The sequence below is a fragment of the Nerophis lumbriciformis genome, linkage group LG07 (assembly GCF_033978685.3).
Source record: "Nerophis lumbriciformis linkage group LG07, RoL_Nlum_v2.1, whole genome shotgun sequence".
NCBI lineage: Eukaryota > Metazoa > Chordata > Actinopteri > Syngnathiformes > Syngnathidae > Nerophis > Nerophis lumbriciformis.
The window spans coordinates 20795536-20818781 of record NC_084554.2 but is presented as its reverse complement, the minus strand read 5'-3'; the positions used below and the strand labels follow the sequence as shown (position 1 = coordinate 20818781).

General features: G+C 39.4%; 1 protein-coding gene across 6 annotated transcripts in view; it reads left to right on the top strand.

Moving 5' to 3' along the window:
• The window catches only part of LOC133609765 (leukocyte elastase inhibitor-like), a 43108-nt gene that overhangs the window by 10233 nt on the left and 9629 nt on the right, over positions 1 to 23246 (top strand). For 2 of the 6 annotated variants that reach the window (XM_061965670.1, XM_061965669.1), the window contains exons 5-9: positions 6755 to 6943; positions 12859 to 13029; positions 14261 to 14404; positions 16270 to 16387; positions 20946 to 21088. In XM_061965670.1, coding sequence (XP_061821654.1) covers positions 6755 to 6943; positions 12859 to 13029; positions 14261 to 14404; positions 16270 to 16387; positions 20946 to 21088 — 765 coding nt within the window. Of the gene's footprint in view, positions 1 to 3877; positions 4005 to 4617; positions 4766 to 6754; positions 6944 to 12858; positions 13030 to 14260; positions 14405 to 16269; positions 16388 to 20945; positions 21089 to 23246 lie in introns of those variants that run through there. The other 4 variants (XM_061965674.1, XM_061965673.1, XM_061965671.1 and 1 more) reach the window with 4 other exon arrangements.

Genomic DNA, 23246 nt, shown 5'->3' with positions numbered 1-23246 from the left:
CTGCCCCTTGACTGTAGCTGTTGCCTCTCATTGGTTGGCATTGTTGTAGCCAGAGTGGCATCCACACGCCAGAGTTTGAACCCTGAGTGGGAATGACGGGCCAAATAATGACAATCTCAGGATACCCCTCCCTTAACCAGTTCTCTGTGAAAACTTGCTTGAAATGAACTTCGACAGTATTGCATACCCACTGAGGGGGGGCCTGGTTTTATGCCTCAGCAGAATTGATGTTACAATGATCCTGCATCGGCGATATGTTATATGTGACAATGTAAAAGTCGAGAGTCCCATTAGGGCACAATAACCAATACTAACCCATAGGAAATTTTACTCTAAAACCTAAATCTGTCAAAAGACAAACTTGGATTACAACCAACATGGTGCCTTACACGCCTTGCTTTATTTGCAAAAAGGTCTTCTTTCCAACACTCTATCCAAGGTTAACAAAAACAACTTTAACTGCATACTAAGCTATAAACAAAACTAAGTTTCAAGTGTAGAAGTGGTCCAAAACTGTTTTCACCGCCAGTCTCTCAACCCAACATTTTTTGTCCAATCGATTTCACCTGTGCGCCCCTATATGCTCTCCTCACAGGTGCTTTAAATGACACAGAATGTAAATGACGCTTTCTCATTCAATAAATTAACTTGAAATATATCAAAACATATTTTCATGATAATTCAAAAAATAAATAATTTAACTTAATAGATGCAGGGTCACCCTTGGGCAAGGTGTAGCACCCGAATGCCCCACCCCCCCTCCCCCCCATCAGGGTTACGATACCCCCCCTTTGAAAGAAACGAAGAGAAGATGCGTTACCCGGCCCGGATGAAGCCCGGGGCCCTCCTCCCGCGGTCGGAACCAGTGGGGTCGGGTGCGCTGCCAAGTGGATGGCAGTGAAAGTGGAGGCTCCAGACGGACCAATTTGGGGCAGCAAAGGCTGACTTTCGGGACGTGGAACGTCTCTCCGCTGGTTTGGGAAGGAGCCTGAGCTTGTGCGAGAGGTGGAGCGCTACCGGTTGGATCTGGTGGGGCTTACCTCTACGCAAAGCAAGGGCTCTGAAACCACACTCCTGGACAAGGGATGGACGCAAATTTCTGGAGTTGCTCAGGGTGTGAGGGCCCAGGCGGGTGTGGGGATACTCACGAGTCCCCGGCTGAGTGTCTGTACGTTGGAGTTCACCCCAGTGGACAAGAGGGTCGCCTCCCTTCGCCTTAGGGTTGGAGGGGGGGAAACTCGGACTGTTGTTTGTGCGTACGTTGGATACCTTGCAGGGGATTCCATAGTCTTGCTGGGGGACTTCAACGTGCACGTGGGCAATGACAGTGATACTTGGACTTGCGTGATTGGGAGGAACGGTCTCCCTGAGTGGTGGATTGTTATTGGACTTCTGTGCTAGTCATGGACTTGCGACAATAAACACCATGTTGAAGCATAAGGATGCTCATAGGTGTACCTGGTACCAGAGCACGCCAGGCCAAAGATCAATGATCGATTTTGTAATCGTATCAGTTGATCTGAGGCTGTATGTTTTGGACACTCAGGTGAAGAGAGGGGCTGAACTGTCAACTGATCACCATCTGGTGGTGAGTTGGGTCAGATGGTGGGGGAAACCTCTGGACAGACCTGGCAAACCCAAGCGTGTAGTGCGGGTGAACTGGGAACGTTTGGAGGAGTCCTCTGTCCGGAAGGACTTCAACTCCCACCTCCGGCGGGACTTCTCTGCCATCCTTGTGGAGGTTGGTGATATTGAACAGGAATGGGCAATGTTCAAAGCCTCTATTGCTAAATCTGCAGCTGCGAGCTGTGGCCAGAAGGTCTTAGGTGCCTCAAGGGGCGGTAACCCTCGAACACCCTGGTGGACAGCGGTGGTCAGGGAAGCTGTCCGACTGAAGAAGGAGTACCGGGGTATGTTATCCCAGGGGACTCCGGAGGCAGTTGCAAGGTACCGACAGACCCGAAGGAGAGCGGCCGTGGCTGTGGACGACGCTAAGCAGAGGGTGTGGGAGAAGTTCGGGGAATCCATGGAGAAGGACTATCGGGCGGCACCAAAGCTGTTCTGGAAGGCCATGCGGCACCTCAGGAGGTGGAAGCAGGGAACCATCCAAGCTGTGTACGGCAAGGATGGGACTCTGCTGACTTCAAGTGAGGAAGTCATAGGGCGTTGGAAAGAGCACTTTTCTGGAACTCCTGAACCCAACTACAAACACTGTTTCCATATGAGTTGGGAAATTGTGTTATATGTAAATATAAACGGAATACAATGATTTGCAAATCCTTTTCAAACCATATTCAATTGAATGCACTACAAAGACAAGATATTTGATGTTCAAACTCATAAACTTTATTTTTTTTTTGCAAATAATAATTAACTTAGAATTTCATGGCTGTAACATGTGCCAAAGTAGTTGGGAAATGGCATGTTCACCACTGTGTTACATGGCCTTTCCTTTTAACAACACTCAGTAAACATTTGGGAACTGAGGAGACACATTTTTTAAGCTTCTTAGGTGGAATTCTTTCCCATTCTTACTTGATGTACAGCTTAAGTTGTTCAACAGTCCGGGGGTCTCCGTTGTGGTATTTTAGGCTTCATAATGCGCCACAAATTTTCAATGGGAGACAGGTCTGGACTACAGGCAGGCCAGTCTAGTACCTGCACTCTTTTACTATGAAGCCACGTTGATGTAACATGTGGCTTGGCATTGTCTTGCTGAAATAAGCAGGGGCGTCCATGGTAACGTTGCTTGAATGGCAACATATGTTGCTCCAAAACCTGGATGTACCTTTCAGCATTAATGGTGCCTTCACAGATGTGTAAGTTACCCATGTCTTGGGCACTAATACACCCCCATACCATCACAGATGCTGGCTTTTCAACTTTGCGCCTATCACAATTCGAATGGTTCTAATCCTCTTTGGTCCGGAGGACATGACGTCCACAGTTTCCAAAAACAATTTGAAATGTGGACTCGTAAGACCACAGAACACTTTTCCACTTTGTCCATCTTAGATGAGCTCAGGCCCAGCAAAGCTGACAACGTTTCTGGGTGTTGTTGATAAACGGTTTTCGCCTTGCATAGGAAAGTTTTAACTTGCACTTACAGATGTAGCGACCACCTGTAGTTACTGACAGTGGGTTTCTGAAGTGTTCCTGAGCCCATGTGGTGATATCCTTTACACACTGACGTCGCTTGTTGATGCAGTACAGCCTGAGGGATCAAAGGTCACGGGCTTAGCTGCTTACGTGCAGTGATTTCTCCAGATTCTCTGAACCCTTTGATGATATTACGGACCGTAGATGGTAAAATCCCTAAATTCCTTGCAATAGCTGGTTGAGAAAGGTTTTTCTTAAACGGTTCAACAATGAACTGATGAAGCCTACTTGGATGAGAGGCAGAACGTCGTTTATGAAATACCAAACAGTCCAGCTGCATGATCCTTTTTCATTCCACAGGAACACATGAGAAGTGCCATGATTGGCAATCAGGGATGGGCATGTCCTGATTGGCAAGCAGGGACGGGGAGGGAGAGAGGCATCGCTCAGGCCAGAAGTGAAGTGGCAAAAAATGGGAGCAAAACAGAAAGAGGAAACAATGAAAAAAGAGCGCCGCAACAGAAACAATACCAAGAACAGGAAAATATTAAACATAAATATAGGTTTTTCCACTTGTATGAATTTTAAGACGCTGAGAAATACAAATGAATGATTGAAAACATGAAAATAATATCTAACTGTATTTATCTGGGCTGTTTTTCACCTTTTATATGAAGAATAAAAAACTTACTAAAAATAAAAAAAATACAGACCACACCCGCTAGCACAATTGTAGGAATGTGTGTGTGTGTCTGCATGTGATTGCACCGACAGGATTCATCAGTGTTTTCTCACGCTGCAGGTAAGCTAAAAGGTGTGTCAGCATGTAAAATGCAGCATTATTAAATTAGTCACAGCAGATTTTTCTTTTCATTCAGACGTCCACTTCTTCACTTCTTCATCCTGTAAGTCCAACATGTGTCTTCTTTCCACTTCTTCTGCAGACTTGTTGGCCTGTCAGTCTTCACCAGTTCTTTCATTGCCTTCTTTTGTCAAAGTTCTTGTTTTCTTGCTTAATAGTTATTTCTTTGATTTTTGTTCACAAAGTTTTCTTGGTCTGTTGAAGTTTATCTTTGTTTGCAATCGTAGATTCTCTTAATGTCTCTTGTGTCTGCCATCCTCGGTAGCATTGTGGTGAGTTACTGGGAATCTATACCGTTAATCAGTGGTAGCAATTTTTGGTATTTTTGAGTGTGTTCATATGTTAATAAAAGTGAACTGTTAACAATATGTTTATGTTACATTTAGCAGTGAGCTGATAATAATAACTGTGTTGTCCAGTTGTTATGTTTAGTTGCGGTACACTTCTAAGTATAATTTGCAAGTATGCTTTCATTCCAGTTTGTTCTCAGTGTGTTGCTGTAGTCAAAAAGTAGTAGTCTTTGGCATTGAGTTGAATTTAAATTAATCCACCCACCCATTTTCTATAACAATTATCCTCATTAAGTCACGGGTAACCTGGAGAGTATTCTAGCTGACTTGGTACAAGAGGCGTGGTACATCCTAGACTGGTCGCCAGTTAATCACAGAGCACATACAGACAAACAATTATTCACACTCACATTCTTACTTACGGACAAGTTAGAATCTTCAATTGACCTAACAAATTCAGCAGTAAAAATTTACATAAAAAAGGACTGAATTCAGTATTCATCCCTACTGCCAAGTAAGTGAAGATCTTTGTTTGATTGTGATGTCATCTTCTGGCTGCTGACAAACTTTCACTTCATGTATTTTGTCATTATTACTGTAGCTACAGTATATTAGATTATCTGTCCTGTTGGTCCTCGAAGATGAGGAGTTTTGTTAGACTGTCTCACAACTGCTTTATATTGCTTGTATATCCAAACCACTCTGCTTTATACTTAATAGTCTTCTCTACTTTGATTATGACTGTGTACAGGAAAAGGATGAGCTGAAGGGTTAAAGGACACTTACCTGGTCAAACACCTGTATTGTTGGTGAACTACCTTAACCAAGACAGTGCTGCAACACTTGTACACTAACTGCCCTTGATAGCATAGAGCAATGCTTTACTAATCCAGTTTCTTCATTCATTTTCCACAATTTAATTCTCAGTTCTTTGTGTTTTGTCTAAGTTAAGAAAACAAATATTTTGGTCAAAGTCATGTTCTTCTCAAGGATCAGGACTGCAATCTGGTCCAATGTGTACCTGGTCTGAAGCCACACTGGCTCTTTACCTGCGTTCTTAGTCTTCTTTTTAGTAATTGTTAAGAGAACTTTTCAACGTGACTCATTAAATAGATATATCTGTAATTCTTACACAAAACCTCAATAACCTCTTGGTTATTGACTCCTCTATAACTTCAGAAGATGAGCAATTTGTAGACTTCCTGTAGACTTTGCACGTCTCTCTCCTTTCTTGACCCACTTTTGGTAATTCCTGAAAGAATTCTATGCAGTAATTTCTTCTGCTTTTACAGAATTTAGACATACCGTAATTTCCAGTCTATAAGGTGTTACTTTTTACCCAGACTTTGAACCCTGCGTTTTATATAAAGATGCACCTAGTTTATGGATTTTCCGGGTTCACAAGCTTCACCTCCCGCCAATAATTAGCCTTGCCACATCAGACCAATGAAATTGTTCACATTAAATTAAATGCACTGTGCACTTGCCTTGATGTTGTCTTTCTCTCCTGGATTGTTGTCTATGACTTTTGCACTGGAGGCCAAAGTGGCCCGAATCAGATTTTTTCGATATCTGAATTTTTCCAGCTCACTGTTTATACTGCAAGTAAAATGGGATTTTTATCTGACTCCATTGTAAATGCACAAACCAATTATGCAGATTGAATAGCTTGTAAATTGTTTTTACAATAGACTCCTTGATAAAAAGTGATGAGTGATGATATAATTTCCTCATTTCTACATATATAGTCAAATACAACGTGCATTAGTATTTCAATACATGCGGGAGGATGACATTTGTGTTGTTTGATCAATAAAAAGTTGATATATTGTTAAACGTCAGTAGACAAGAAACACACATTGGTTCTAAATAGACGTTGACGTGCGCTTTGTCGCACATTGTTAAAGATCGGCCAAATTTCGCAGCGAATTTGGGGGCAATGGACAAAGTCCATGCGCATAGTTTGCAGGGATTGGTTGAATTTGAGTGATTTGGCATGATAGCAAAATCGTTGAGGGACTGTATAAAGTGTTTTTTTGCCATAATAGATCATTTTAAATCAAGTGTAATGATTAATAGTGTTTCTAATTTTACAATCCAACTTTTCTTACTATATCTATTGAAAACAAAGCCAGCAAAGAGTTTGGGCTGATTATGTGACAGTCATGTGACCACAACATAATATTCTCCAAAATAGTTGTATGTCAAATAAGCTAGCACATTTCCAAAAGCTTTTTTTATTACAATTAAAGTCCAATATATAGCAATTTAACAAATGCAATGCTTTAACAGAATCTCAACACTTTTAGAAATGAGTCACATTGGAGATTGCCTAAGGCCCTTTCTCTAGTGGGCGCCAAATGGATGAGGGGGAATATAGATTCATATTTGTAACAATTGAACAATTGCAGGTACAAGTGTTGGTATTGTTATCAGTTCTGACAATACTTGGTAATAATAGTGATTATTTAACGTGTGTTGAATGAAGTTTATTTTCTTTCAGACAGACATCATTATGGCATCAGGACTCTCTCCAACCGAAGCCAACGGGGTTTTCTCTTTGGCTTTGTTTCAAAAGCTGAGTGAGGAGGGCAAGTCTGCAAATGTCTTCTTCTCGCCATTTAGCATCTCTTCAGCGTTAGCCATGGCTATGTTGGGTGCCAGAGCTAACACATCCGCCCAAATGTTGCAGGTAACACGTGCTCATCAGCAAACATTCAAAGACTGACTGGAAGTATTTCATATCTACAATTTTACTAGCTGACTTGATGTCTAAAGGAGAAAAAAATGTGTGGGGGGGGGGGGGTTATTGGGGGGGTTAAGGGGAGAGGAGTATATTTATAGCTAGAATTCACTGAAATTCAAGTATTTATTTTATATATATATATATATATATATATATATATATATATATATATATATATATATATATATATATATATATATGTGAAATACTTGAATTTGCCCTGAAATTCAAGTATTTATTTTATATATATATATAAATAAAAGAAATACTTGAATTTTTGTGTTCATTTATTTGCACATATACACACACAAAACACTCCTCTCTCCTCATTGTTGTATTTGAAAGTGCAATGCTTTGCAGCCAGTAGCACAGCCTTTGCAGGAGCATAGGTGACATTTAATTTGCAGTAAAGGAGTGAGTTTAGGGTTGAATTGTCCATCCTCGTTTTATTCTCTGTCACTATCTTTGTTTGGACATTACTACTTGCCGTAGTTTTGAAGCAATGCATGATGGGAATCCGGATGTTGTGTGTCAGTGTATTAACGTGCCAGCTGGAATAAACACACGCTGAGAAATAGCTCCGTACCTGCCTACTTTATGGGTTATAGATAAACCTATGGATAACGGAAACATATATAATAGTCTCCTTCTTGTTGTGTGTGCAGTTGCGCACTGAGCTCCAAAAGCCGTAGATGTTATAACGTGACTGGGCCGGCACGCTGTTTATATGGAGCAAAAGTGGACGTGACGACAGGCTGTCCTCACTCAGGTCCGGCTGGAAATCGGGAGAAATTCGGGAGAATGGTTGTCCCGGGAGATTTTCGGGAGAGGCACTGAAATTCGTGAGTCTCCCGGAAAATTCGGGAGGGTTGGCAAGTATGTGTAACGGGCGTGCATTGTCTTTATCAGTTTAATGTCTCGTTAGATGTACATCTTTTAACCTTTGTATGTTCTGGGTTGTGTTCTTTATTTTACTTTGTGAAGAAAGGACTCAAACTGCAACCAGCTACTGGTTGCTCTTTTAATGACGACAGCACGCTAGATGTGTCTGTACACGTAAATAAAAGACAATAAGGCTCTGTAACATGCAGTCTCCTCCACACAGTTGAAGCTCCTCCTCTCAGCGAGTCTGGCGCAAACTAGTGATGGGATCAGCAGTTCTTTTGACTGTACGGAATCACTAGAATCAGTTCCTTAAATTGATTCGTTCAAAAGATTCGTTCACCGAATCACCCCCCCCCCCCCCCCCCCCCCCCCCCAAAAAAAAGGAGGGGGGCGGGCGTGCGTAGTACAGTACAGTGCTAGTGATGGGATCGGCAGTTCTTTTGACTGTACTGAATCACTAGAATCAGTTCCTTAAATTTATTCTTTCAAAAAATTCGTTCACCGAATCACCCCCCCCCCAAAAAAAAGGAGGGGGGGGGGCGTGGGCGTGCGTAGTACAGTACAGTGCAGACATTCGTGGGAGAAGCAGCATGGGTGAACGCGAGTCCCTACACAGCTCTGTGCATGCAGTACACCAGGCAGTGAGTGACTGACACAGCGCCACAGTCAGCACAGTTCAGTACGTGAACCTGAATCACTTCTGCAGCAGCAGTTCTGTGTGCAGGTCGGCGAATCACCGAATCACTTCTGCAGCAGCAGTTCTGTGCGCAGGTCGGCGAATCACCGAATCACTTGTGCAGTACCAGTTCTGTGCGCAGGTCGGCGAATCACCGAATCACTTGTGCAGTACCAGTTCTGTGCGCAGGTCGGCAAATCACCGAATCACTTGTGCATTAGCAGTTCTGTGCGCAGGTCGGCGAATCACCGAATCACTTGTGCAGTACCAGTTCTGTGCGCAGGTCGGCGAATCACCGAATCACTTCTGCAGCAGCAGTTCTGTGCGCAGGTCGGCTAATCACCGAATCACTTGTGCAGTAGCAGCTACAGTTCTGTGGGCCAGAGGGCGACAGACGTGAATCGCTCTCTGCCCTGACAGACTCCCCTTGACGTTCGCAAATTAACAGACATTGCAGCTGTAGAGGTTCCGTTACTTTTAAAAACACTGTGTGCGTTTCCGGCCTGTCCAATAAACAAAATGTGACTAAATGTCTTGGTTGTTAAATATGTTTTATTGCACTGAAATGAAAATAAGAAATTAATAAAAGTGGGAAATAAAAAAAATAGTAATAGCCTACTAAAATGCTTGCAATCAACAGTTAAATAAATAGGCCTCGTTTGTTTAGTGCAAAAACAAATATTAAATTAAGAAACGCTTAACAAATGCCAACATAAAAACTAAATGTTCTGTAGCAAAGAAAATGTAAACTTAAATATGCAAACAAAAAGAAAATAAATACCTTCAAAATAAAACAAATAAATTAAGAGCCAGAAATGCCAACATAAAAACTAAATGTTCTGTAGCCTACGTTTAAAAATATAACAAAGAAAATATTAACTTTTATCCAAAGCGACATACATAAAAAATACATATAAAACAATCACTGTAAACATTATCATTAAAGGGAAGAATGTAATACAAAATATCAATACAAAGTGTCAAGACAGAATAAACTCTCTGCTGCTGCAGCAACAGAGATACAGTCTATAGGCAGTGTTGGGACTAACGCGTTACTTTTAACGCGTTACTGTAACGCCGTTACTATCGGCGGTAAATAGTAATCTAACGCGTTATTTTTTATATTCAGTAACTCAGTTACCGTTACTACATGATGCGTTACTGCGTTATTTTGCGTTATTTTTATATAGTATCGGCTAGAAACTGAGAAGATCTGAGTGTTCGGCGCTGCGGAAGAGGCAACAAGAAAGAGGCGCGCCGCGCGCTGTCTGTGTGTACTTGTGTGTGTGTGTGTGTGTGTGTGTGTGTGTGTGTGTGTGTGTGTGTGTGTGTGTGTGGGAGGGGGCGTGTCTGTGTCTACTAACAAGACGTCATGGCGAACCCCGAAGCCGAGTTTCTTAAAATGGAGATATTTTCAGTACGTTTCTTTTATCGACCACAAAGAAAAGAACATTTTAGTTGAATGTAAGTTGTCTAGGATCAAAGATCCTATTCTCGCAATTCAAATATGCTGAAACAGCTACAAAAACAACATGCTTCGACGAAGCTAGTAAAGAGACACACACTTCACCTCCACCTCCAAAAGCGGCTGGATTTTAACGAGGCACTGCACACTGAAGGTACACACACTCTGTCAATTCTCTTATATACTCTTTCATTCTACACTTCTAGAGTGTTTGATTATCACATCACTCTAAATGTTTAGACTATAAAGTTCACAAACCTAAAGAGGGATACTAGTGGGCCAGGCTAATATTTCCTTTTCTCTAAACTAAGTGGGGAAATGTGTAGAGTGTTCTGGGCTTCAGACATGATTTTATTTCAGAATTCCTTGAGATAAAAAAAACGCCTGGTTAGGCTTTATGTATGTAGTGTGCCTTTCTTGGTTTACAGCTATGTTGTTATTATGCTGTTTGTTACTTATGTATGTTATGTTGCAGCTATTTAAAATAGTTTTGTCAATTTGTTCTGGTCTGAAACAAATTGGCCCTTTGGAACATATCTTTGTCTTTGTGTGTTGTATGTATTGCTTAGCAGAGTTCAGTGATGCAAATGCATGTCAAGTTGATCAACAGATTGTATTATTCTCCAGTGCAATAACAGTACTGAAATGAAGGCTAAAAGGGCATTAAATGGGGCCTTAAAAAAATTAATGGTTTGGGTTGGTTTGGTTTGCATTTCCTTTGGAAATCGAGGTCCCAGAGTATGGAGGAAGACAGTAGAGGCACAGGATCCACGTTGCCTGAAGTCTAGTGTAAAGTTTCCACCATCAGTGATGGTTTGGGGTGCCATGTCATCTGCTGGTGTCGGTCCACTCTGGTTCCTGAGATCCAGGGTCAACGCAGCCGTCTACCAGCAAGTTTTAGAGCACTTCATGCTTCCTGCTGCTGACCTGCTCTATGGAGATGGAGATTTCAAGTTCCAACAGGACTTGGCGCCTGCACACAGCGCAAAATCTACCCGTGCCTGGTTTACGGACCATGGTATTTCTGTTCTAAATTGGCCCGCCAACTCCCCTGACCTTAGCCCCATAGAAAATCTGTGGGGTATTGTGAAAAGGAAGATGCAGAATGCCAGACCCAAAAACGCAGAAGAGTTGAAGGCCACTATCAGAGCAACCTGGGCTCTCATAACACATGAGCAGTGCCAGAAACTCATCGACTCCATGCCACGCCGCATTAACGCAGTAATTGAGGCAAAAGGAGCTCCAACCAAGTATTGAGTATTGTACATGCTCATATTTTTCATTTTCATACTTTTCAGTTGGCCAACATTTCTAAAAATCCCTTTTTTGTATTAGCCTTAAGTAACATTCTAATTTTGTGACACACGGAATTTTGGATTTTCATTTGTTGCCACTTCAAATCATCAAAATTAAATGAAATAAACATTTGAATGCATCAGTCTGTGTGCAATGAATAAATATAATGTACAAGTTACACCTTTTGAATGCAATTACTGAAATAAATCAAGTTTTTCAAAATATTCTAATTTACTGGCTTTTACCTGTATATATAAGTAACTAAATAGTTACTTTTCACAGTAACGCATTACTTTTTGGTTCAAGTAACTGAGTTAGTAACTGAGTTACTTTTGAAATAAAGTAACTAGTAACTGTAACTAGTTACTGGTTTTCAGTAACTAACCCAACACTGTCTATAGGTCCCTAAGATATATAGATATCTAATGTATTCATACATTGTTTATGTAGGATATACGCATGTATAACCTACCGTAATCATATTGTTTCTTCAACTTAAAAATAGCTGACCGTTTTTTCCCCCTTCTCTGGGATTATATTCCCAGTTTTGATCTCGGACATTTGCTCACGTATAGCATATAAGAATATTTTATTACTGTTAATCAAACTATGAATAATAAAACACACCAGAACATGTGTCCTTTATCATAGCTACACGTATGACAAAAAAGTGCGTGAAAATCAATGGTATTCAGTGAGGTAAAATGAATTAAATGCGCTGACAGTTTATTGCTCGTGCCAAATTAATTGCACTGAGTGGAGCGGATCACCACTCCAAGATGGTGGCCCCGCGTCTCGTTAGCGCCAGTAGGCAGTAGCGCTCGATGCTGCGTCTACTTATAAGATGTCTATGGTTATAACGTTAGCAGTGAGTTTACAGCCTCACTGATTTAACTACCCAGCAAATAAAAGTTTACTTTACTTAGCCAATAAACGTTAGCTTACATTCAAAATGTACCCTTCTTTGTGAATCCTCAAATGTCGAACGAAGTTAGAAGTTGTTGCGTCTCCGTCTGTAATATTCGAACCGCATATTGCAATTCGTTTTTTGTTGACCAAGTTGTAGTTTTTCTACCCGAACGAAACCAACTTTTCGTTCAGTTTTTTCTGACTGGCGCGTTGTTCGACAATCTTCTTCGTTGGTTTTCCTGCAATTTGATTGGATAAATGTTGTGGGATGAAAACAACGTAGATCTAATTTGATTGACTATTGTACTGAGAGCACACACGCTGATAGACACACACGCTGACAGACAAATACGTACAAAATGGAAGATAAGGAGTGCTCCTGAATAACTTTTTCATCTTTGGGTTTTGGGGAAAGTAGCAAGTCATGTCAAGTCAAAAGGCTCAAGTCCAAGTGAAATCACAAGTCTAAGTCGAGTTGCAAGTCTCTTTACATTTTGTCAAGTCGAGTCTAAAGTCATCAAATTCATGACTCGAGTCTGACTCGAGTCCAAGTCATGTGACTCGAGTCCACACCTCTGCTGACTAAACACTGGAAATGTACTCACAAAATGGCTGTGATTTTACCTTCAGGTCCTGTGCTTCACGAAGCCAAAGGAAGCGATAATGCAAGACCCAGAGAAAGAAGAAGAACAAGATCCGCAAAAAAAGATGCAGAACCCGATGCAAATGCAGATAAAGACGCGTCAACAGATGCGGATGCAGATCCAGCAATGCAGCAGACTGCCACAATATCTGAAAAAGGTACATTTATAAAATAGTTTCAAAAATAGCTTTTTTCCAGATCTTTATTTCTGTGAAAATCTGCCTTAAAAATTATTAACATAACATAACTTGGAGTCAGATGTTAGTAAATATCATTCAAACATCTAAAGAAAACCTATTATTGGGGTCATGAACTGTTATACACATGAAAAAAATATATACACACAAATATATATACATTTATATATTCACACATAGATATATCTATATACACACACATTTATGCATATATACAAATACACATACACATATGTGTATACAGTATATATATATATATATATATATATATATATATATATATATATATATATATATATATATACACACCTATGGGTAGCACGGTGGAAGAAGGGTTAGTGCATCTGCCTCACAATACGAAGGTCCTGAGTAGTCTTGGGTTCAATCCCGGGCTCGGGATCTTTCTGTGTGGAGTTTGCATGTCCTCCCCGTGACTGCGTTGGTTCCCTCCGGGTACTCCGGCTTCCTCCCACCTCCAAAAGACATGCACCTGGGGATAGGTTGACTGGCAACACTAAATTGGCCCTAGTGTGTGAATGTGAGTGTGAATGTTGTCTGTCTATCTGTGTTGGCCCTGCAATGAGGTGGCGACTTGTCCAGTGTGTACCCCGCCTTCCGCCCGATTGTAGCTGAGATAGGCTCCAGCACCCCCCGCGACCCCAAAGGGAATAAGCGGTAGAAAATGGATGGATGGATGGATATTCACACATAGATATATCTATATACACACACATTTATACATACACACACACACACATACACATATGTGTATACAGTATATATATATACATATACACACATATATATGCACAAGACTGTATAGTACACACACAAACATTTATACACACACATATATATATATATATATATATATATATATATATATATATATATATATATATATATATATATATATATATAAGGATGATATATATATATATATATATATATATATATATATATATATATATATGTATATATATATATATATAATGTATATATATACACACAAGCGTGCGCGCACACACATTACACACACACAAACCTTAATCACAGGTAATGTTCCAAACACTGTTAAAAAGTAAGAAAATACAACATTCATCATAGGTTGCCTTTAAGGTTGTAGACAGAAAACTAACTTGGGCATGTTGAGTCAGTGAAGTGCGTCTTTGTTTCCTTTTGTTGTTCACAGGTTCTGAAAGGCGACAGGCCGAGTCATGAAGAGGTGCACACCCACTTCAAACAACTTTTGATCGAGTTCAACAAGACTAACGCTGAATACGCCCTGAGTCTTGCCAACAGGCTTTATGGGGAGCAAACGTACACGTTTGTTGAGGTATGTATTGTGGTTAGGGTTGGTCCAATTTGATACTCAGGAGTGGTATCGGTCTGATACAAACCAAATGTATTGCATCAGATATCAGGAAAAAAATATAAAACCTCTGATCAAACCCAAAATCACAAACTGTCACATTAAAGTTCAGTTTAACTTCATTGTAAGTAGAAACATGGCATCTGCAATGCCTGCAGCACAGGGGCTTTATTAGATGGAACTATTTTGATCACCTTGGCACATGCCCTAAGAGCATATAGATTAAGTTCCATTGGCAGCATATGTAACCAGTACTGTGTGCATATAGTTCAGTATATAAGACTGTAGTGCCAGGAGTATAAAATATAGCTATTAAGTAAATAAAATAAATAAAAATAATAATTATATGTAAAAAAAAGATTGTGTCAAAATATTAAAGTTAGAAGTAATTTTCTGCGAATAATTGATATTAATCAAAATACAAAGTTTGATTAATCTGATTTTAAAAGTCAATGTTTCGGCAGCACAGATTATAATTAAAAGCAACCAATGAGTGCACATTGTTTATGTTGAAATTTACACTTCGACATGAGTCTTTAAGTTTATATCAACATGAGTACATTGTTTAAATGCACACATCAACATACATACATTATGTTTAAATGTACACATCAACACATTGTTTATTTAAATGTACACAACTTAAGGACATTATGTTTAAATGTACACATAAGTACAATGCTTAGGTTTAAATGTACAGTACACATTAACATAATACATTGTTTAGGTTTTACTATTTTACGAGGGGGATGAGCCTGCAGGTAAAACATTATTTAATAAAGAAAAATAGTGCAGCAGGGAAGCACACAGAAAGCATACGGAATGCTATGCAGCATAGAAGCAAACAAAGCACTGAAAATAATCTGAACTTTTTCTGAGACGCAAAAGCGGTTGATAAACCCCTCGGATTAGTGATCAGTAGCAGGTGAGTTTCAGGATCACTAATCAGAGGCAGGTGTGCTCAATCAGCGTACACAGCATGAAGTGGCTAAAACGGAAGGAAAGAGCCCTGAAACAGAAATAAACACAAACTCAGGAAAAACTAATTTACAAAGTCTGACCTATCATGTCAGGTCGTGACAAAATGTACACATCAACATATGTACATTGTTTAGGTTTTAATGTACAGTCGATATAAGTATTTTTGTTTGTTTGATTTAAATGTACACAATACATACATCAATTGTTAAAATTTAAATGTACACATCAGCAATAGTACACTGTTTAGGTTTAAGTGTACACTCAAGTACACTGTCAACACCGGTAACCATCCGGTTTGTGTAACCCTCTCCATCTTCCCGCCATCTCCTACAGCTTTTTGATCATATTCTATTTATTCTTAACTGAGCATCAAGTGTGACTTCTAGTGTAAAGATTGTATTATTAGATTATTATTAATATTACTATAGTATACAAGTCACATATGTATATTGTTTAGGTTTTAATGCACAGTAGACGTAAGTATTTTTGTTTGTTTGATTTAAATGTACACAATACATACATAAATTGTTAACATTTAAATGTACACATCAGCAAAAGTACACTGTTTAGGTTTAAGTGTACACTCAAGTACACTGTCAACAATGTTTACCATCCGGTTTATGTAACCCTCTCCATCTTGCCATCTCCTACAGCTTTTTGATCATATTTTATTTATTCTTAACTGAGCATCAAGTGTGACTTCTAGTGTAAAGATTGTATTATTAGATTATTATTAATATTACTATAGTATACAAGTCACGCTATGGACGTTATTTTACAGTGTTTGTACAAGTACAATATACCCAGTGTGTGAGAATTCAGTTATTGTGTGTTCTCATACTTTCCAGGAATTCCTTGAGGAAACCAAGAATTTCTACTTTGCGGAAGTGGAGTCTGTGGATTTCAAGAAAAATGCAGAGGCGGCAAGGCTGACAATAAATAGTTGGGTGGATGAGAAAACTCAAGGTACTTTTAATATGCACTTCATTATCCTTTTTGTGTGCCTTAATTTTTATTTCATTTACTTGTACTATTGGAAGACATTATTTTGTTCCTCTGTATACATATATTCTTTATCATATATTTCATACCTGTCTCATTGCAGCAATTATTGTATTACAGTAAATCGTCTCTGGGACAATATTATTGGACATAATTGAGAATAGTCAGTGTACATGTTGTACAACACTTTATACTGTAACTTTGATATCTACAATGAGAATGATTATTGTCTCAATATCTACGCAGAAGGTAATTTATACGTTTTTCAAATTATTTTTTGCACGTAAAACCATCATTATTTTCCGTAAAATTTTTATTTAACTTCAATATACTTTTGAAGTTATATATTTAATTCAATATATAATTAAATGTACTACTGTACTTTGTGGACGCAGGGAGAAAATCCCAGATGCCTCGATGCAGCTAGCAGAAACGCTAACGCAGACAAAATCAGAGGAGGAAGATTGTGCATTTATACACGTGACCATTACAAGAAATGCATGTTCTACGTTTTTTCATACTATTTACATTGTATGAAGAAAAAAAAACTCAGAAGACACTAAACCAAGTAATATACTTTGTTTAATTATTTAAGTCATCCAGCAGCTATAAGATTCTAAAATGTCATTGCCAAATAGACAATATGTCTAATATTGTTATTTCTTAAATCGCAGCCATTTGTGTGTAGAGGTGCCAGTTTGCACACACCTTCCAAACGTGCTAAATTTAGACACAAAAACACTTTTAAGTTCGATAAATTACATGATTATATTTTCATCTCCTCCTCCCAGTAATGTGTGTTCTAATAATCAGCATGTATTCTGCATACACATGAAGACAAACACACTAAATGGATTTCAATAATCGTTTTGATTATTTACCAGACTCAATCTTAAGCTTGTTAACTTGGTAGATCAGCTTTGTGTGTTATCAAGTTTACACATGTCATAAAGGATGAGTAAAGGCATCAATTACTTTTTTGTTTTGTTTGATCAGCCTTTTTCTGCCATGTTACATGCACCGTTGTGAAACAATCAAGGTATGGAAAATGTATAAAGTGGCACAGACCGCCTTATTTAAATGAGGATGTTGCGTATATCTACAATGACAAAATGTTGGGTTTTTTTGTTTGTTTTTTTCCGCTGAAGGTGCATGGGAGAGAGGCTGCATTTACTCCGCTTAATGCGCAAAAATGCATACTTGAAGTTTTTTTTTCATAGAGAAAATATTTTAATGATATATATTCTATGTGAAAAAAACACATCAATTTATTTTGTTTTCATCAGCCCTTAAGTCCTTTAGCAGCTATAAAATTGACTAATATATTTTTTTCTGACCATCCAAAAATGTTGACACACACACGACAGTGGATTCTCGTCTGTCCATCTTCTGTCTGTGCAACGCGAGCACTGATCCTGCAGCCGTGTGTGGAACTGTCAGTTAGCACAGTTGGTAAATACAACGCAAAACAGTGCTCACAAAACGGTGATGAGGTGATGAGCAAACCTTCAGTAGATCAGGACCTATGTGTCCAACTCCAACCTGGAGAAGAGAATTGCACTTTGTCAGGCCTCTACCTTCCCACCAGCACAACTTTGGTGTCCCACCTGAAGACTAAGCTCCTGCTGGTAGCTCTTAACCACAATAAGGTGGTAATCTCTCATGGGGGAAACTAAAAAATAGAAGTAAAATAAATAAAATAAAGTATCCTATATCCACATTTTATCAACCACCACATTTACTGTATCTTAACGTAATGGCCTAATTCTTAAACTGAATTAATTTATAAGACTTCACGCACAATAGTCACACACAATTTACAAAACTACAGTACAGTAGTCTCATGAATAAAAAATAAAAAAATTCTGAAACTAGTTTATCATCGAGTCAGCTGCATCATGCCTCGGAGTGTCTGTATTCTCCATGTATTTAAACAGAGAAACTTTAACAACACTGCCTACATAGAAATGTTTTTTTTCAAGTTGTGTTTTACTGTACCAACTGACTAACAAGGAGTCATCAGTTCCCCTGTTCTTTTAAATTCTGTTTATTGCATTGTGTTCTCTGACCAGTAGTGAAGTGAAGTGTGATTTATATTTATATAGCCCTTTACTCTAGTGACTCAAAGCGCTTTACATAGTGAAACCTATTATCTAAGTTACATTTCAACCAGTGTGGGTGCCACTGGGAAAAGGTGGGTAAAGAATCTTGCCCAAGGACACAACGGCAGTGACTAGGATGGCGGAAGCGGGGATCGAACCTGCAACCCTCAAGTTGCTGGCACGGCCACTAAGCCAACTGAGCCACGCTGCCCCGCCCAGTAAGCATGCAGACACATGCAGCGTGAGGAAGTTCACATTGACGCAAATAATGGTATCCTACATATTAGTTTTCATCACTGTTTAAAGAGGAATAAAAACTAATAGCTCTTTTCGACAAAACAGCTCATTTTGACAGAACACATGAAGCAGCAAATATACACAGCTTTAACTTACAGTTGAGTCATAGCATAGCATCAAATAGTGTCAAAAATAAAATGTGTCATCTTCGGGTTCTCCCAGGTGTTCACATATTACGATGTAGATAGAACATGTTAAATCCACACTTTTGTTTTGGCGCTGCTGCCGCCGGTGATGAGTTCACTTCCTCATTGCAGAAGATAAAGCATCTGATTCACCCACCTTCGTCGCTAACTCCCACCCTTTTTTTTGATTGATTGAAACTTTTATAAGTAGATTGCACAGTACAGTACATATTCCGTACAATTGACCACTAAATGGTAACACCCGAATAAGTTTATCAACTTGTTTAAGTCGGGGTCCACGTTAATCAAGTCATGTACATTATTAAAGAAATGCGAATGGATATATTCCAAAACTTGTCCCACCTATTTACAAGACAAAATTAAATATGATTGGATTTTGTTTCTGATTATGATTTGATTTTGTTGTCCTCTATTTACTGAGGGCTGTGGGGAGGGATCTGTGAGTCTGTGTGCGTGCGGATTCGTGCAGCCTCTGACAAAGGTGATGGACAGAAAAGAGGGTAGACGACATCATAAGAGTGTTGTAACGTGTCCCTTTTTCAACGGATTTATCCACAATTGCGGATAATTTTGTGAACTAGCCATACATATATTTTGTGGGTATATAAAATGTACTTTCTCAACTTTAAACATTTTGATTTCAGGGGGAAATACATTTTGCAGCCTTAACTCTTCCGAGCTGTAATATACACCCCAGCTACCACCAAACCCCACCCCACCCCAACCCCGCCCACCTCAACCGACGAGGGGGGGGTGTATATTGCAGATTGCAGCCCGGAAGAGTTACGGCTGCAGTTCGGGAGTCTCCCGGGAGGGTTGGCAAGTATGAGAATTAGCGGTGAATGCGGTGTTACCGCGGCACCGCCGCTCTATATAATCGGCGGGCCAGCTCTAGTGTTAATTTGATATTGCCTCAAGGGCCAAGTGAAATTACACGGCGGGCCAATTTTGGCCCGCGGGCCAGAGTTTGACACACATGCACTAGCCCGGAAGAGTTAGGGCTGCATGGGATTCTGGGTATTTGTTCTGTTGTGTTTATGTTGTGTTACGGTGCGGATGTTCTCCCGAAATGTGTTTGTCATTCTTGTTTGGTGTGGATTCACAGTGTATCTGGTTTGGGCACATCAGATTAGATCAGTGTGTTGCAAACTGAGCTGTTTAAAGTCCTGAATGGTTGGTTTATTCATTATTTTATTTTCAAATGTATTAGCCTGTGGAAAAAGTTAATGTTGATATTTACCTCAGAAGGCTGCAAATAGAAAAGAGGCATTACATTTTTATTTAAATTGTATTTGATATGCCATTGATATTTTTTGATTATTATTATTATTATTTGAAACTCGATTTTGCATGTCACTTTAAAGTTATATAAGCCTTGCTTGTTCAATATTCAATGCAAAACTTGTTTGGGTCCCTATTAAAAGGTTCATTTGTTCAACCTTGGCCTGCGGCTTTGTTCAGTTTTAAATTTTGGCCCACTCTGTATTTGAGTTTGACACCCCTGCCCTATGGAGAGCCTGCCCCGGTGCCGCTATAAATAGTCGGTCCGTGTCAGCGCTTATAATAACAGAATCACTAATACTGGTTAATATTCAAGTTACAAAATGTAAATGGAGTTTTGTTGGCGGTTTTTGAATGGTTATTTATTGAATTTTATAGGCGAAATAGTTGAGCTCCAATTGGCTTTTCTGTAAGCGGACTTTTATTTACGTTTATTGAATATTTACAATGCATTAAAAAAATCCATCCATTGTCATGTTTTTCATAGTGATTGTGAACGAGAGGCAAAATTCCCCAAAAAATGCAGTTCTCCTTTAAGATGTTTCCACTTTTACCATTCCCATCATTTGTGTGCCTATTCCTGAGGTGTATTGATTCTAAAAGGGTCTGTGACTGAACGAAGGTCCAAGAACCACTGCATTGTTCTGTTTATTAATATTGTACTGCATATTGCTGATTACCAACATTGTTGATCAGGTAAAATCAAGGACATACTGCCGAAGGACAAGGTGTCTGACACAACCAGGCTGGTGCTGATCAACGCCATCTATTTCAAAGGCAACTGGAACCAAAAGTTCAATGAAGAGTTGACTGTTGATGCTCCATTTAAAATCAACAAGGTAACATTGTGAATATGATAAGATGTGTTTGATAGTCGTGGTTTACACTTTACACCTGCAAGTGGGGAACTATAGTAGAAAGGGGACTCATATAGCCCCATTTGTCACGATTTACTTGACATATGAAACGTGACAAATTGGGGGGGGGGGGGGGGGGGTGCATTATCCACTTTAGCCGCTGGATGGCAGTAGAGTATTGAACATTTTGCAATGTGTTTTGTTGCAGTTCCAACTTTGAGACTGCATTACGAAATAATTACCCCCCCCCCCGACTAATGTGAGATCCACCCAGGAAGGGGGCTATATGAATCTCTTTCCTATTGTAATTTAATCTGCAATAAGTTAGTTTAAAATGGAACTTTGAAAGAATATTTATCAAAATAAATTGAAAGTGAGTTAGACCAAAATAACACTGAAGGGCTCAATTAAGATCCATGGTGTGTGGACACAGACAAACATTAATCAACAGTGGAACCCCTTTATTTCAACATAAGCGGTTGTCGACATAACCAAAAATCAAAAACTAAATTAACTATTGCTTGCACATTGACTTGTGACTCTGCGCACAGACGTTAGGAGCACAGCTGATATTACAGATGTTTTTGTTGATATTATTTCCCTCCATTTGTGCGTATTTGTATATTCTTATGTAGTCATGATATTTTATCTAGCAGAGTTGTTCTGGTAATTGCGTTATATTATTTGACATCATATAAGCATACATTTTTGTTTCGATAGCAAAAGAAAATCAACTTAAGCAGCACATTTGAGTAATAATAACAGTAGTGGATAAGTTGGTCAACATGTTGTTGACATAAACTTCAACAGATTCCACTGTATCATGAAAAATATTTGAAATTTTTTTTTTTCAAATATGTAAGTACATACAAACCCCGTTTCCATATGAGTTGGGAAATTGTGTTAGATGTAAATATAAACGGAATACCAATGATTTGCAAATCATTTTTAACCCATATTCAGGTGAATATGCCACAAAGACAACATATTTGATGTTCAAACTGATAAACTTGGCCCTGCGATGAGGTGGCGACTTGTCCAGGGTGTACCCCGCCTTCCGCCCGATTGTAGCTGAGATAGGCTCCAGCGCCCCCCGCGACCCCAAAGGGAATAAGCGGTAGAAAATGGATGGATGGAACTGATCAACTTTTTTTTTTTTTTGCAAATAATCATTAACTTTAGAATTTGATGCCAGCAACATGTGACAAAAAAGTTGGGAAAGGTGGCAATACATACTGATAAAGTTGAGGAATGCTCATCGAACAATCATTTGGAACATCCCACAGGTGTGCAGGCTAATTGGGAACAGGTGGGTGCCATGATTGGGTATTAAAACAGCTTCCCAAAAAATGCTCAGTTTTTCACAAAAAAGGATGGGGCGAGGGACACCCCTTTGTCCACAACTGCGTGAGCAAATAGTCAAACAGTTTAAGAACAACGTTTCTCAAAGTGCAATTGCAAGAAATTTAGGGATTTCAACATCTACGGTTCATAGTATCATCAAAAGGTTCAGAGAATCTAGAAAAATCACTCCACATAAGCCGCATGGCCAGAAACCAACATTGAATGACCGTGACCTTCGATCCCTCAGACAGCACTGTATCAAAAACCGACATCAATCTCTAAAGGATATCACCACATGGGCTCAGGAACACTTCAAAAAAACACTGTTACTTAAATACAGGTCGTCGCTACATCTGTAAGTGCAAGTTAAAGCTCTACTATGCAAAGCGAAAGCCATTTATCAACAACATCCAGAAACGCCGCCGGCTTCTCTGGGCCCGAGATCATCTAAGATGGACTGATGCAAAGTGGAAAAGTGTTCTGTGGTCTGACGAGTCCACATTTCAAATTGTTTTTGGAAATATTCGACATCGTGTCATCCGGACCAAAGGGGAAGCGAACCATCCAGACTGTTATCGACGCAAAGTTCAAAAGCCAGCATCTGTGATGGTATGGGGTTGCATTAGTGCCCAAGGCATGGGTAACTTACACATCTGTGAAGGCACCATTAATGCTGAAAGGTACATACAGGCTTTGGAACAACATATGCTGCCATCTAAGCGCCGTCTTTTTCATGGATGCCCCTGCTTATTTCAGCAAGACAATGCCAAGCCACATTCAGCACGTGTTACAACAG